Raw genomic sequence first — 13,800 nt, forward strand, 5'->3', positions numbered from 1 at the left:
AAACCTGTGTTTTTCATGTTTTCACTTTATTGGAAGGAATTCATGTTTCTCTTATGGCTTGACTAGATTCCACCATCCTCGGGTCTAAGAAATGCATAACGTTCAAGCTAAAAGTTGATATTTTGGAGATAAGAAGTTTTCACCCAACAGCAGGGATATATTTCATGCAACACAAAAAAAGAGTTGAAAAGGCCATTTTTTACTTTTTTACAAAATTGGGGTCTATGATTGAAGAGTAGAGTGTTTATAATGGGCACAGATGTAAATCATGTCAATGTCTTTTCAAGAGCATGCCAGTCTCTGGTTTAAAGATGAAATAAAGTTTAAGGGTTTCTTTTGTGTGTGTTGAGGGGGGCGGGGGTGGAAGGGGTGGTGGTGGTCTGCCAGGGAATAAGTTCCAGAGCTCCAATATGCCAAAAACTAGAAAGAAATAATAGCGTGAAGCAGATAAAGCAGCTGGAAGTGTTACTTTTTCTGTATAGTCCAACGAGTGTGAGTGAAGCCGTGATGATTGATGAATGGCCTCTAATTCAAAAAGTATAACTTCATGCTACATAACGTGGACAAAAAGAGGCAAAGTGAGTGATCATTCCAAAAAGGAGATGTCCACCATTTGAAAAATCTCGTGTCTACCCTTACAGAAGGATTGCTAAAGCATGAAAGTAACACTGAGTCATCCGAAGACATCTGCCTGGAGAGGAGTCATCGTTTTCGAGGATAGAGTTCGATGTGTGTTTGAAACGTTGACAGATGAAGATCAAGTATCTTATTTTTTTTAGGCCTACAGCACGGCAGTTTGGAACGAAACACTCTGAGAGTTACATTGACTGTGATTATATCAGTCGGTAGCGCCTTCATAGATGATTTTTTTTTTTATATACAGTATAAAGATTTCAATATGTTATAAACAGAAGTCAAAATGGATATATGAGCATAAATAACACATAATAGCAACTTGTAATTTGAATCAATTAGTCTAAAAACACTGACTGACAGTAAAAGTCTGTGAACTGCAGTAGCTGTATGGCATAATAATTGAGATTTCTGGCTTAGATCAGATCAAATGATAAATTGTTTTAATTGAGTTTCTAGTGTAGAAACGGTCTAATTTCTAAATGCATCAAGACTTTGATCTACGTTGCCTTTCATGTATTTAATAGCTCTTCAAGTGAAATTGCTAACATGAGCACCTGCTGCGACACTGATGTACTGACTATTCAAAGATGGTGATTCCACTGCAATTTCAAGTGTAAACATTGAGGAAGCTAAATTGCAATGAGAGCCATGTTCCTTCACCCACAGCTGCTGGTGAGAGCTGGATCATCATGAGGCCATGCAAATTCAATTAGCCGTGCTGAATGCTGATTATTTAAATGGGGTTTGCAGTGAACATTTTAGAGTTTGCAAATATAGTGGAAGGCTATGGGCAAATCAGCAAGGTCCAGTAGCCTCACAGTCACCTTTTAGTTAAATCAAGAAGTCCATTACTCAAAATGTATAACAATATAAACTGAAAAGCACTCGTGTAATAGGAATAGTATTATTTAATATAATAGGCTATAATGTGGTGAAGGCTATAGCTTCAATCTAATATAATCTAATATGCATATCAGCAACATGTTAGCTTTGCGGTAGGCCGCATTATTTGCCCTTTGAATTTGAATTTGTAGGTATAATTTTTAGTTTGATTTAAAATCTTATCCTAAGCTGGGACTCTGTCCAGAAAACATGTGACATCATTCAATCAGATTCCAGTAGAAAACTATATAAAAGGACTTACTTTTATTTTATTTTATATAGAGAATAGGTTATCATAGGTTCCATTAACATGCAAAAGTAAAGAAATGCTAACAACTTCTACTTCTAATATATCAATAACAAAATACTGCTTGAAGTGATTTTTAAAAGACTGGAAATGCTTCCAGTTTGTGATAGTGCGTCTGAAAAGCTGCTGGCCTATCATTAGACAAACAGTGGGATCCCGCTGCAGTTCTTTCTCCAGTGCTTCTTCAGCATTGCCTTTATTATATTTAATGGTTGGGTAAGGAGGAGGATCATTATAGTTTTATGTGTCCATGTGAATTATTCTACCACTATATTGTGTTTGTCCCCTGTGGTCCAATGCTTAATATGAAGAGCCAGCAGCTGTAGTGTGGTACTCTACTGCCCCCTCCCTTCCCTTCTGTCTCACCCCTGTGGCTTCACCAGACGTGCTGCTTTTCTACAGGCTGCGTGTCTGCAAATACCCCATCTGGTGGAGGTTTGGGGAAAGCGACTCAGGGAAAAACAGCTTATCTTAAGTGTGCCTAGTAGGTGGGATAATTGCCATTTGTCACGCCATTACTATTTGTAACAGCAAGACTCTACAACTAACAGTATAAAAAGATGGGGAAACCTTTACGTAGCAGTACAAAGGGTCAAAGCAGGTCCATCACAATGCGAAACAGACTGCCGTGCTACAGTATACTAAATCTGGTGTCGGAGCACCATAACAGATGAAAACATATTCATTGATGGCACACCCGTCCTTCACACATATATGTAAAAACACAGTGTAAAAATGTTTTATGTTATTGTATTGTTATTTGTTTGGTGACTGATACTTACCGCTTAGTGTTAAAGCTTTAGCGCTGCGTGTACACTGTAGTCAGTATCATAGATCTGGACCGTTACGACAGTGGTGAGGTAAAGAGAAGGGGCCATGCGTGCTGGCCCTAAACCAGACCTGGGCATTATACGGCCCTCATGATTCTGCCTGGCCCGGGAGGTCTAAGACAAACCACAAAAAAAAAATTAGACCACCTAAATTCGTCGTTTGGAGTGATTTTCAATATAATAAATGCTGAAGAACAAGTGCACAGTATGTTTTCTATTAATCTAATGATAAGATTAGAGGTTATGGCTTGACATATATTTTTGGTCCCCAGCAACCATCTAAGGTTTCTCATGTGGGGCCCCCCAGGAAAAGATAATTGCCCACCCCCTGCAGCCCCCAATGCAACTGCATTGCCTGCATCATATGGTTAGGCCTCGCTCTGGCTGCAGCCAGGGTCAGGAGGGCAAAAATGAAATTGATCGAGGATGTTTGTTAGTGTTAAGCCAATGCACTTTCTGACCCATTGTGCATCACATTGACACTCCACACAGTGTGAGAAATGACAGAGAGCCAGAGGCTGAGCGTGCCCTTACACCAACTCTGTGTCGCTGCGAGGCCGAGCGTATGAAACCATCAGCAGGGGAAAAGTCAGGCTTCTGATGTTTACTGAGTGTGATGACTTGCAGCCCTGTCACCTCATCACCAGCCTGGTTAAACACATCGCAGGGCCTGCACGGCACATGTCCTGTCCCTGCAGAATGTTGTGCAAAGCTTACGGGGCACGCGGCTGCACCAAAGAACTGTTGAAAAGGGAGACTCGCATAATTTAAAGTCAAAATGAATCCAATATCGACTCTGCACATGGTTTCCGAGGCGGAAAGTATCGTGGCTTTGCATCTGTCACTTTGTGTCTTGGCCTCTCGTGACTCGTCTGCACGGTCTGAACCGACTGTCTGCTGCCCCCATGTGATGCTGAAAGGCTCTACACTTAGTCTACAGGGATCAATAAGATAGCCAATCTCTTATTGTTATTATTATATCAGCAGGATTGAAAGAATGCTTGTGTGGTTATATTAACCTATAAAAAGTACTTTCAAGCCCCTCAAAAAAAACATCAAATATTTAAATCAATTTTCATACAAATGCTATTGTCTATTCGAAGATAAATTGGGTTTTTAATAGCTCTTTTAATAGCATTTATGTTGTGTAGCCTATTGCATTGAATTTGCCTCTGGGATAAATATTAATTAAGTGGGCCTATAGGTGTGTGTGTTTGTCTATGATTAAATGGGCCAAACTGCAGATGAACCCTATAGCTCCTCGCATATGACATGTTATTGATGTGGAAGCTCTGAATTTGACATTACACACACGTTCCAGTTTGGTGTAGCCTACACAGCAGATAAGGGTAAGTGGTGTCTGGCTTCTTGTGTGGTGCAGCTTGTTTATCACACACACAGGCCTCGTTTATAAAGAATATTGAGCTGGATTCCGTTGCATCTTCCAGAAGAACGTCACAGAGGGCTTAAGAAAATCAATGAGAAGCACTGTGAGCAAAACAATTGCACATCCCAAACATCTGAAGATCAGATGAGTATTGTTCTATCAAGCACTGTACTCTGTTTTTGTGCTTTCACATGTTCACAACCACAGGACAAAATAGATAAAATAAATAATTTGCAACATTTTATTTTTTGGTGCAACAGAACAAAATCAGCACACTCTCTTTGTTTTGTACAGCGTATGAAATGATTGATCAGATTTTAAAGTATTGTTATAAGTGTAGCTATCTGTAAGTGTACTGTATTTGAACATTTCTACATCTTCAATATGAAATGGCAGGAATTCTTTTAACTGCAATTGGATTTAAATTTAGATTTTTTTCCCCCTAATTTGAAATTCTGAATATCACGTGAAAAAAATACATTTACAAGGACAAAAAGATTAGTCAAATTATTTTGTATGACAAGACAATATGTAGAAATGACAACTGCATAGGCTACTGTGTGCATGCACAGGTGCACAAGAAAGCACACACAGACACACAATTATGCACACACACCAAAAGCAACCAAGATGGCTTCCTACATGACAAAACCTTGTGCTGTGACGGTACTTGCAGCACAAATGCCATCTTATGTTATGACATTGCCTCTTAAAAATAGGGGACATCTTCTTGTCAAACAAAAGTATCACATTTTCAGAGGACGACAACTAAAACTCAAGGGCCGGGATAGGTAAGGCTGGAGAGAAAAGAAGGAAGAAGAAAGCGCACTCAACAGCCTCCACTCCCCTGTCCCAGGGATATACAGTAGTTTCAGGCATTAACCTGGGTTCAAACCCCAAGAACCCCAAGAGCAAACCAGATTTCCCCCGAGCGGTCTGGCTGGTAGGTGGTGGTGGTGCTGTGGTTGGGGCTGGGGCCTGTAGCGAGGGGCTGTGGCATCTCATCTCGTCTCTCCCCTCTGGTTCTGTGAGCCGACGGGAGGATGCTGCGCCGTTAGTCATGCTTGCCCTTGGGCGGCGTGCCCTCGTTCCACGCCACGTACACGAACAGAGCCAGTACCACGTGCACGGCCAGCACCGCCACAATGGCCGCGTAGAAGTAGCTGTCGGTGCTGGACATCTTCATTTGGCCTGGGGAGAGGAGAGGGGAGTGTAGAGGTGCGGGTCAAATCATGAATGAACTCATCAATACAAATTCAACCGAGGGACTGTCTGGATTTTGGAGAAAGAAAGAAAAATGCAGGAAACACAATTGGAATTGAATTAGAATTTCAGGAAGTTGAATTTAATTTGATGAAATTCTCTCTGTATTTCCATGTTCCTTGTTTTCTTACCACATAAATGAGATTGCATGTAGTGTATATATTATGAATATCTTAAAATGTTAAATGAATCTTTCAGGTACTGTAGTTAGTATTTGACGCACATGTGACTGAAATATACACATGACTGTCTTTTATTTGATTCATAATGTTTGATTTATAATATTTAGCAAGTCAAGACTGACAACCTCTCTTAGAAAAGGAATTTCTGTGATTCCAAATCAATTCCAAGAGTTGGGTGCACTTCCAATCGCAACTCCAGAGAACATGACATGAAATATACCATGCATTCTCAATTCAATTCATGAATGGGCTCAAACCCTGCTGTCAACTACAAGTGCATAGTCCCATTATGTTTCATCAGAATTTCTTTAAAATAAAGAGTTTGTGTGTACAACCATACGACATACACGGAAAGGCAACGTATCCCAAACCCTACCTTCAAAGACATACGCCTTCGTTGCGAAGTATAATCCGATGGGCAGTGTTACCATCAGGATCGTGAAGAACAGTAATGTCTTCAGGGCTGATACCAAGGAACTCTCATTTCTGAAGAACACAATTTGATGATTCAGTTTATCAATGGCCTTACTGTTTAGCAAGCTATGGGCCTCTAGCATTGCCCACACAGTATTGATACAGTGAGAATGAATAATAGGGTGTTTGACGTAACAGAAAATTTAATCTGACAGATTAGTTCCGGTCCGGATAAAGCAATACTGGCAGTCGGGATAGTGGCTGGTGCTGGTGACTAACTGTAGAAAGGCTAAGAAGCTAATGTTAATGTTAGCTAGTCTGACTGAAGTGTCCGTTGTTTTTCTCACCCTCTGAAGTCAGGCTGCGGTACAGCTGCGCTGAGTGAAGATGATCGGACAGAGCCGTCCATTGCGGTGCAGGCGGGGAGCAAGATGAGGAGTAGAATAACGGAAATATAAGTAAGTAATGCGCAGACAGAAGACAGATGCTGTTTAGTTGTTTTGTTGTGACGCTGTGACTGGTGAAGAAGAAAACCCGACTTCCGTGTGTGATCACGGGACTGTCACGTGATCAGTGTTTGACCGCCACCTGCTGTTGAGTGTAAAGATGCACCATGTTCAAAGATGATAATAATAATAATAATAATAATAATAATAATAATAATAATAAGAAGAAGAAGAAGAAGAAGAAGAAGAAGAAGAAGAAGAAGAAGAAGAAGAAAATAACAGCTGTTTGATGCAATGAAATATTGGCTCAATGGCAAGGTTATCAACATTTAAGTATGTATATATTTTATATTTACAATATATAAATGTGTGTTTATATTTTTCTATTTTTGGGGGTGTATTGTAACATCTGTATGACTGCAAAATGCAAATCACAATTGTATAATCTGTTAGTTTAGGTCTGCATCGTTTGCACAACTAGGAACACCTGCAGAGTAGGTCATTTCATGTAGTCCATGTCCCTACAGTCAAACCCACGTCAGAAATGTGTTTCCCCCCTATATGAACATAAAATGTCATGACATCATCACTATAGGAGTTTACAAGCCTATATGTGGGCCCCCTGCATCTCTGAATAATGTAACACCATAGGCAATTTTTCTCTTTAATTGTTGATGTACGGAGGAGAGCCATTCAGTCCATTTCGTGCCAAGTGTGTTTCTGTGGCACTGGCTGTGTGTTTCTGCTGTTTGAAGTCTCCCTGAATGAGAATCGAGGAGTGGCCCTTTCTGCTCCAGTTTGCGTTGTTCTCACGGCTCATCAGGTTTCCAAGCTGGATACTTACATACGGCATACATACCTACATACATACCTACATACATACATACCTACATACATACATACCTACATACCTACATACATACCTACATATGGCATGTTACAATTTCATCTGAAGAGACTCTCAAAAAAGGGAACCGACCAAACCCAGTAAAGAACTATTCAGTGATGCGTGTTCAAACTTCAAACGAATAGTTTTTGCATTCTGTGGCAATTTCACCCCCAAGTAGTTACTTAACAAAAAGTACAAGACGTCAGTGCCTATGTAGACCTGGAGAACTGTCACAGCCAATCAAATTAACAGTGTACACAAATGCTGTGGCTGCATGGCTGAACCACTGAGAACAAATTCTGATTTTGTGCCACTTGTGCTTCATTAGATGCTGTTACGCAGTGAGGAGCGACGGGAAACACAGGAAAGCTTGTGAGCCGGGATTCAAACCCACAACATTGCAAGGATTAGTTCCCCAGCTCCCTGAGCCATTAGACTCCCTCACTGAGAGCAACCCAGGGATGTATATGCCTACGTGTGCCATCCTGCATCACCTCAAAGCAAATATAGCCTACTTATAGTATCTTATTTTAAAGTATAATATAGCCTACTTCAGTGTTGACATCTTCTTTTGAGAGTATCATAGCAAGTTGAACTATTTGAAACATCAGTGTCACTTTGTTTCAGTGTCACAGTTCATCAATTAATGCAGGGGTTTCCTATCAGTCTACTTCTCTCCCTCATGAATTCCATTTATGATGAGATTATCTGATCCAGCGCAGCTGTCATGGATTACTCTTTAAGACACTAACGAGCACCACCTGGGTGCAATTGCGCCTGCACCCTGATTGGCCGGACTCGGCTATATAATCTACTCTCAGGTGCGGCGCTCTTGCTCTTCTGATTTCCAGCGTGCAGACGTATGTTGTCGTGTGAGACTAAAGTAGACATGTGTGTAGGACAGAGAAGGAAAAATCATAGCCAGAGCCTACTTACTTAGAGTAGAGAGCTGGTCGTGAGCGACCCCTCTCAGGGCGCATGCTTTTGGTGTTGTCCACACACTTACTTGACTGTTGTGTTATTGTGACTGGAATTCAGCTCAGTGGCCTTGTGGTCTGAGTGTCCGCCCTGAGACTGGGAGGTCGTGAGTTCGATCCCCGGCCGAGTCATACCAAAGAGACTATAAAAATGGGACCCATTTGCCTCCCTGCTTGGCACTCGGCATCAAAGGGTTGGAATTGGGGGGTTAAATCACCATGTGATTTCCGAGCGCGGCGCACGCTGCCGCTCACCGCTCCCCCAGGGGATGGGTCAAATGCGGAGAACAAATTTCACACATTGTGTGACAATCAGTGGGACTTTACCTTTACCTTTACCCACGGCGGAGGAACGTCGCAGCAGCAAAAGCAGGCTGGGGCAGGCGGCAGCGAGTCTGTGGTCTGTGTGCTGTCCTCTAGTCTATAGACGAACTCGCCCAAGGCGGGGGAATATATATGGACAGACCTCAGTCATGCTTAGTCATCAAATTGAAAATAAGTATGTGTGTATATATATATAGACACATGCAAAGCAAACTCGTCTACTACTAGCTTCCTCAAGGGGAAGTAAACAGCGATAAAATGAGTCAAGCTAGACTGCGTTAGTTGTGACACTCTCTGGGGGAAGTTTCAGAATAAAAGAAGGGAAATGTTAGGGTTGTGCTACAACCCAGGTTTTATGAGTGAGAACGAGAGCTCTCACTTGGTTCGAAACTAAGTAAAACCTCCCTTTTTCTGCAGATTCTCCTGTAACAGTGTGGACATGATAAAAGGGGGAAGCAGCTGTTCTCCTTGGGAATGGGAAGTGGATGAATATTGTACAATCAGCAAACATTCACATAATGATGCTACTAAGCAATGATCCCTCCTTTTCAGATAAACTCTGGTAAAAGAGTTTCTGGTAAAAGAGGGGACACGAGGGGAGGTACGGTGGTGCAGTGGTTAGCACTATCGCCTCACAGCTCGAAGGTCGTGGGTTCGATTCCCACCTGGGGACGAGGTGAGCGCTGAAGGAATGCGTGCCCGTCCACACACCGCATGTCCTCGAGTGCCCACCGCCCGGGTGGGGTCGGCAAAATGGCCTTTCTGTGTGGAGTTTGCATGTTCTCCCCGTGCCTCCTTCATATAGGAACCCCCTTCACAAAAACATGCAACATCCTGGTTGCTAATGTGGTTCCTCCTCTGATCATTAAGGGCGCCTGTTCAGAGGGAGGGGAACTGGATGGAATAGCGTGAACCTCCCACGTGCTATGTCCTACCGGTGAAGCTTCCTCTGGCAGGTGAAAAGAAGCGGCTGACTGACTGCCCATGTCTCGGAGGAAGCATGGAATCAGTCTCGGCTCTCCCCAGATCGGCAGAGGATGGAGTAGCAACCAGGAATGAGCAATCAAACGAGCACTAAACGGGGGATAAAAAATCGGGGAAAAAAACATTAAAAAAAGAAAAAAAAAGAAAAAAAGAGGGGACACGAGACAAACTTTCCCTGAAAAGGGTGCATACATATGTATGAATTAAATACAAAAATTACAATGAAACAAAAAGAGGTGGGCTGTAGCTCCCCCATATAAACATTATGCATGTGGTCAATCCCTGCATCAGACTCTGGCTTCAGAAATGTTCACACGATAAGATGACAGGAGTGATGTATCTTAAAGATATTTGATTGAAGTGTGGGATGTTTGTAAATGTTAAAGAAGGCATCAAAACATTCACACTAGGGTTTGTCTCTGTTGTTGAGTTCCCATGAGGGGCATTGTGTGTCATATACATGGCATGGTTCACACACATAAAAAATAAATAATAATAGGTAATAATAATAATAATAATACATATTATGTATATGTGTATATATATTGGGGATGTATGTAAGATAGTACATTGTCGACTGACGTCTGCAGACATCTGCATGGTTTCTCACGGTGCGTCACACCGACCTATTAAAGTTTTTCGCTGGCGTCGAGTTTACATACAAAGTCAATGCAAACGAGCGATTGAGCATATATTCGCCTGGGAGAAAAATCGCTGGGTGTCCGAGCGGCAGAGACAGAGCGATAGGGAGAAAATTCACTCGTCGCTCGAGATGAAATATCCCAACTCGAGCGAAAATACGCTGCCATCAGTCGCTCGCCGCTCAACGCTGATTGGCTGCTGTGTGAGAGCAAGTCAAGGATCACACTGGCTTGGAACAAACCGCTGGTTTATTGTGTGGCAACAAACCACATTGACAGCCTGACAGCTGACATGAAGTGAAGTCTGTCCTACCGGTATGGAGCTCGCATTAGGAGCACGCTGATAGGCTTTAGCTTGTAAACAATGACGGTGGCTCGTAGTGGACAAATATCATGACATTGCGTAACGTTATATCCCCCACATGTCCGTCATTTCGTGTGCCTGTTGATGAGGGATTTAAACAGAGCGACAGAGCGATTCCAAAGGGTTGATTTGAGCGACAGAGCGAAAAATAAATATCTCGGTGTGAACGCACCTTTACAGAGGAATCTCATCATGAATGGAATTCATGAGGGAGAGAAGTCGACTGATAGGAAACGGATGGTTACGATGTAACCCAGGTTTCCTGAGGGAGACTTCTCTCCCTGCAAGAAGCCGCTCCGAAACAAGCTTCCAATCAGATTAAGCAAGGGCGCCACACCTGAGAGTAGATTATATAGCCGAGTCCGGCCAATCAGCGTGCAGGCGCAATTGCACCCAGGTGGTGCTAGTTAGTGTCTTAAAGAGTAATCCACGACAGCTGCGCTGGATCAGATAATCTCATCATGAATGGAATTCATGAGGGAGAGAAGTCTCCCTCAGGAAACCTGGGTTACATCGTAAACATCCGTTCTTTTGTTTTGATCACACATGAAGATTTGTTTGTGGAGGGCAGCTATAGGCGGTTAGCTATAGTAAAGGCTACTTAACCATGATACAATGTTCACCAAAATATTCCAGGCCAATTAGGGCCAGAAATAATTAAAAACATTAAAGGAATTGCTTTTCATAAACAGGTCATGAGTAATTATTCCAGATCACAGATATCCCCCCAAAACACCGGAAACTGATTTTCTCTGGACACAGATGCAAAACTAAAATGTAATCAGAGACTTTATTACCAGGCGCTCTGGGAATAGGAGACCCTAAGCTAATTTGCATTGAGCCAGAGAGGGAAGCCGAGCGAACAATTTGCTCGCACATATTCACCCCGTTATGGTGGGATTACAAATTCTGATAAAACAAACAATTCCAAAATAGAAGCCACAATAAAGTCATGTTGTGACCCTGTGTTCTCAGTGGAAACATTTACTGGTATTGAACCTGTGCCAGGTTCAATATCGGGACGTCCTTCCTCATGGGTCTTCTTGACCTTTGACCTTCTACAAGTGTTTCCCATGGCTTTCTCTGTTTGGACTCCCCGAACTATGCCTTGTTCCATGAGTCACCAGCGCTGCGCGTCAACTATGGGACACCCCACACTCCACACCTGTTGTTTTCATCACCTAGGAGACAGTGTGCTGCTAAGGTATGCCACCACCACCATAGAGTGGAAGTATTAAATGAAGCGTCCGTCTGAAATGAGCGCTTGAATAAAAACATAGAAGAAGACACATATATAGTTCGGTGTGAGTTCACAATGTCATTTGTTGCTGTCAATAGCGGTAAGAGGATCGTTATCATTAATTCATGTTAGCCAACATCTGCGTTTGTTTCTCACCATGTCAACCCTGGAGGTTGCTGTCAACAAACAGGGAGCATGGGAACACTTTGTGAACCAATAAATTACAAAACAAATATTAATCCCCTCTGCTGCGTGTGATTATGTCCAAAAATAAAGTGGACAAATCTGACGCAAACAATAATCATCACCACCACTTCCTGCTGTCAATGGCTTCCTTCAGCCCCCATGATGCAGTACCTAAAACCTCCTGGTGGAGTTGTGACCCCATTGGGAACGTGTAGGAACACATCATATGCATGAGAACACACGTAGGCTCTACTACAGCCAATGCACAAAGCCATTAGGAGACATACTCCGTGCTTTCTATTGTAGCAGCAGCCCCAAAGTCTGGCTGTTGTAAAAAGCATCGATGTGCGAGAGCTGTAGAAATTCCCCCGTGCACAGAAGGAGCTGCGTCCGACTCCAACGGAGCCGAACCATCGTGTCATGCCAGTAGTAGGCGATATAATGCCCCATTGCTCATCCTTTTTGTGTTAACCAACTTTAATTTTTACAGCTATAGCTTTCCTCTTGCTTGGTCCAGTTTTGGACATAAATACTGGATGATCATGCTGCTCTCTCAGAGGCCATTTACACCTGGCATTAACATGTGTTTTCTGCCATCAGATTGCAATCAGATTATGGCTTGACCACCATTAGCGTGATTCCATTTACACCTGGTGTTAACATGGGTTTTTCCTTATCCAGATAACATCCAGATCACTTATTAACACCCAAAATGGGTGTCCTCTCAATCAGCATACAGTTGCTGTATCCAGATTGAGAGGACACATTGCATTTACACTTGTGTTCAATGTGTACACAATGCATCACTGTCCACCTCCGGAGGTGGTTTGGCCGATCAGATTCCAATCCGTCTTCAATGTGTCTTGGGGGGGCGTTTACACCTGGCATTTCAAGTGGTCAAGCACAATCTGATTGCAATCTGATGGCAGAAAAGACATGTTAATTCCAGGTGTAAATAGCCTCTCTGACACACAAGGCAGGCTTAAGAGATCTGCCAGCTGCTGCTGTGCTATTTTCCCCCCAGTGGACAAGAAAATAAAACAATGTGATTTCTCATAATGGCATTTCTGACATATCCCAACATGACAGTCTGGAGGCATTTATGATGTGACTCATGCTAACTGGCTCCAGAAAGCCTGTACCTGTAGGGCAGTGAGTGAGTAGCCCAAAAGGGAGGCGTGCTGAGGTGGTGAGGGTAGAGGAATGTTGAACACTTCTTGGAAACAGAACCACAGATGTCTGTGAAATTGGAAAAATAAGCTGGTGAGTTATGGGCCCGGCAGATTTTTATAGAGCAGGTCTGAATGGATGGATCACATCACGCTGACCTTGAATATAACCGGAAGACAAATGTCTCCACAAGCTATTGCCCTTTACATTTCAGCTGACAGGCAGAATGACAGACAGAGCAGGCGGACGAGTTACTTCAGGTCTCCATTCTGCAGGCCCATGCATTGTACTCTTGATTTACGTTAATGAGTAATCTATGAGTTGTCACATTACATTTCTGTCAATATGTTGCATTGTTGTGGCAAAAAAGGCACATGGCACAACGGATATTTAAATCCGAGCCAGTATTTTTTAAATCTCACAAACAAGAGCTATCTTTCATACTTGTTAGAAAGTGACTTAAGGGGCTGGTGTCCTAATTAAATTATTATATATCATAAATCGATTGCGTGCCATAGCTGGAGAGTGAAAACCAATAAGCAGCTCCCCCCGATCTCCCAGCTGCGTCAGACTGGCCATCTTCAGTCACATGAGTATGATAGATCTTCACAGGCGCCGAGAGAGAGAGAGAGAGGGGCAGAGAGAGAGAGAGAGAGAGAGAGAGAGAGAGAGAGAGAG

The 13,800-nt window shown here is 42.7% G+C and overlaps 1 protein-coding gene across 1 annotated transcript; it reads right to left on the bottom strand.

Moving 5' to 3' along the window:
* Window positions 1-4,275: 4,275 nt before the first annotated feature.
* vma21 (vacuolar ATPase assembly factor VMA21) lies at window positions 4,276-6,424 on the bottom strand. Its single transcript, XM_083652320.1, has 3 exons — window positions 6,249-6,424; window positions 5,864-5,973; window positions 4,276-5,233 (listed from the first exon to the last, which is right to left on the bottom strand). The coding sequence occupies exons 1-3, from the start codon at window positions 6,308-6,310 to the stop codon at window positions 5,097-5,099; spliced, it is 309 nt and encodes a 102-aa protein (XP_083508446.1). The 5' UTR covers window positions 6,311-6,424; the 3' UTR covers window positions 4,276-5,096.
* Between the last annotated feature and the right edge of the window lie 7,376 nt (window positions 6,425-13,800).

Source organism: Poromitra crassiceps, assembly GCF_964638095.1.
Source record: "Poromitra crassiceps genome assembly, chromosome: 15".
In the NCBI taxonomy this organism is placed as follows: Eukaryota; Metazoa; Chordata; class Actinopteri; order Beryciformes; family Melamphaidae; genus Poromitra; species Poromitra crassiceps.

Coding starts and splice junctions, on each gene's coding strand:
- vma21 (XM_083652320.1), bottom strand. CDS start 6,310: ATGGACGGCTCTGTCCGATCATCTTCACTCAGCGCAGCTGTACCGCAG. Junction 5,974..6,248: donor CCGCAGCCTGACTTCAGAGG/GTGAGAAAAACA, acceptor TGTGTTCTTCAG/AAATGAGAGTTCCTTGGTAT. Junction 5,234..5,863: donor GAAGGCGTATGTCTTTGAAG/GTAGGGTTTGGG, acceptor TCCTCTCCCCAG/GCCAAATGAAGATGTCCAGC.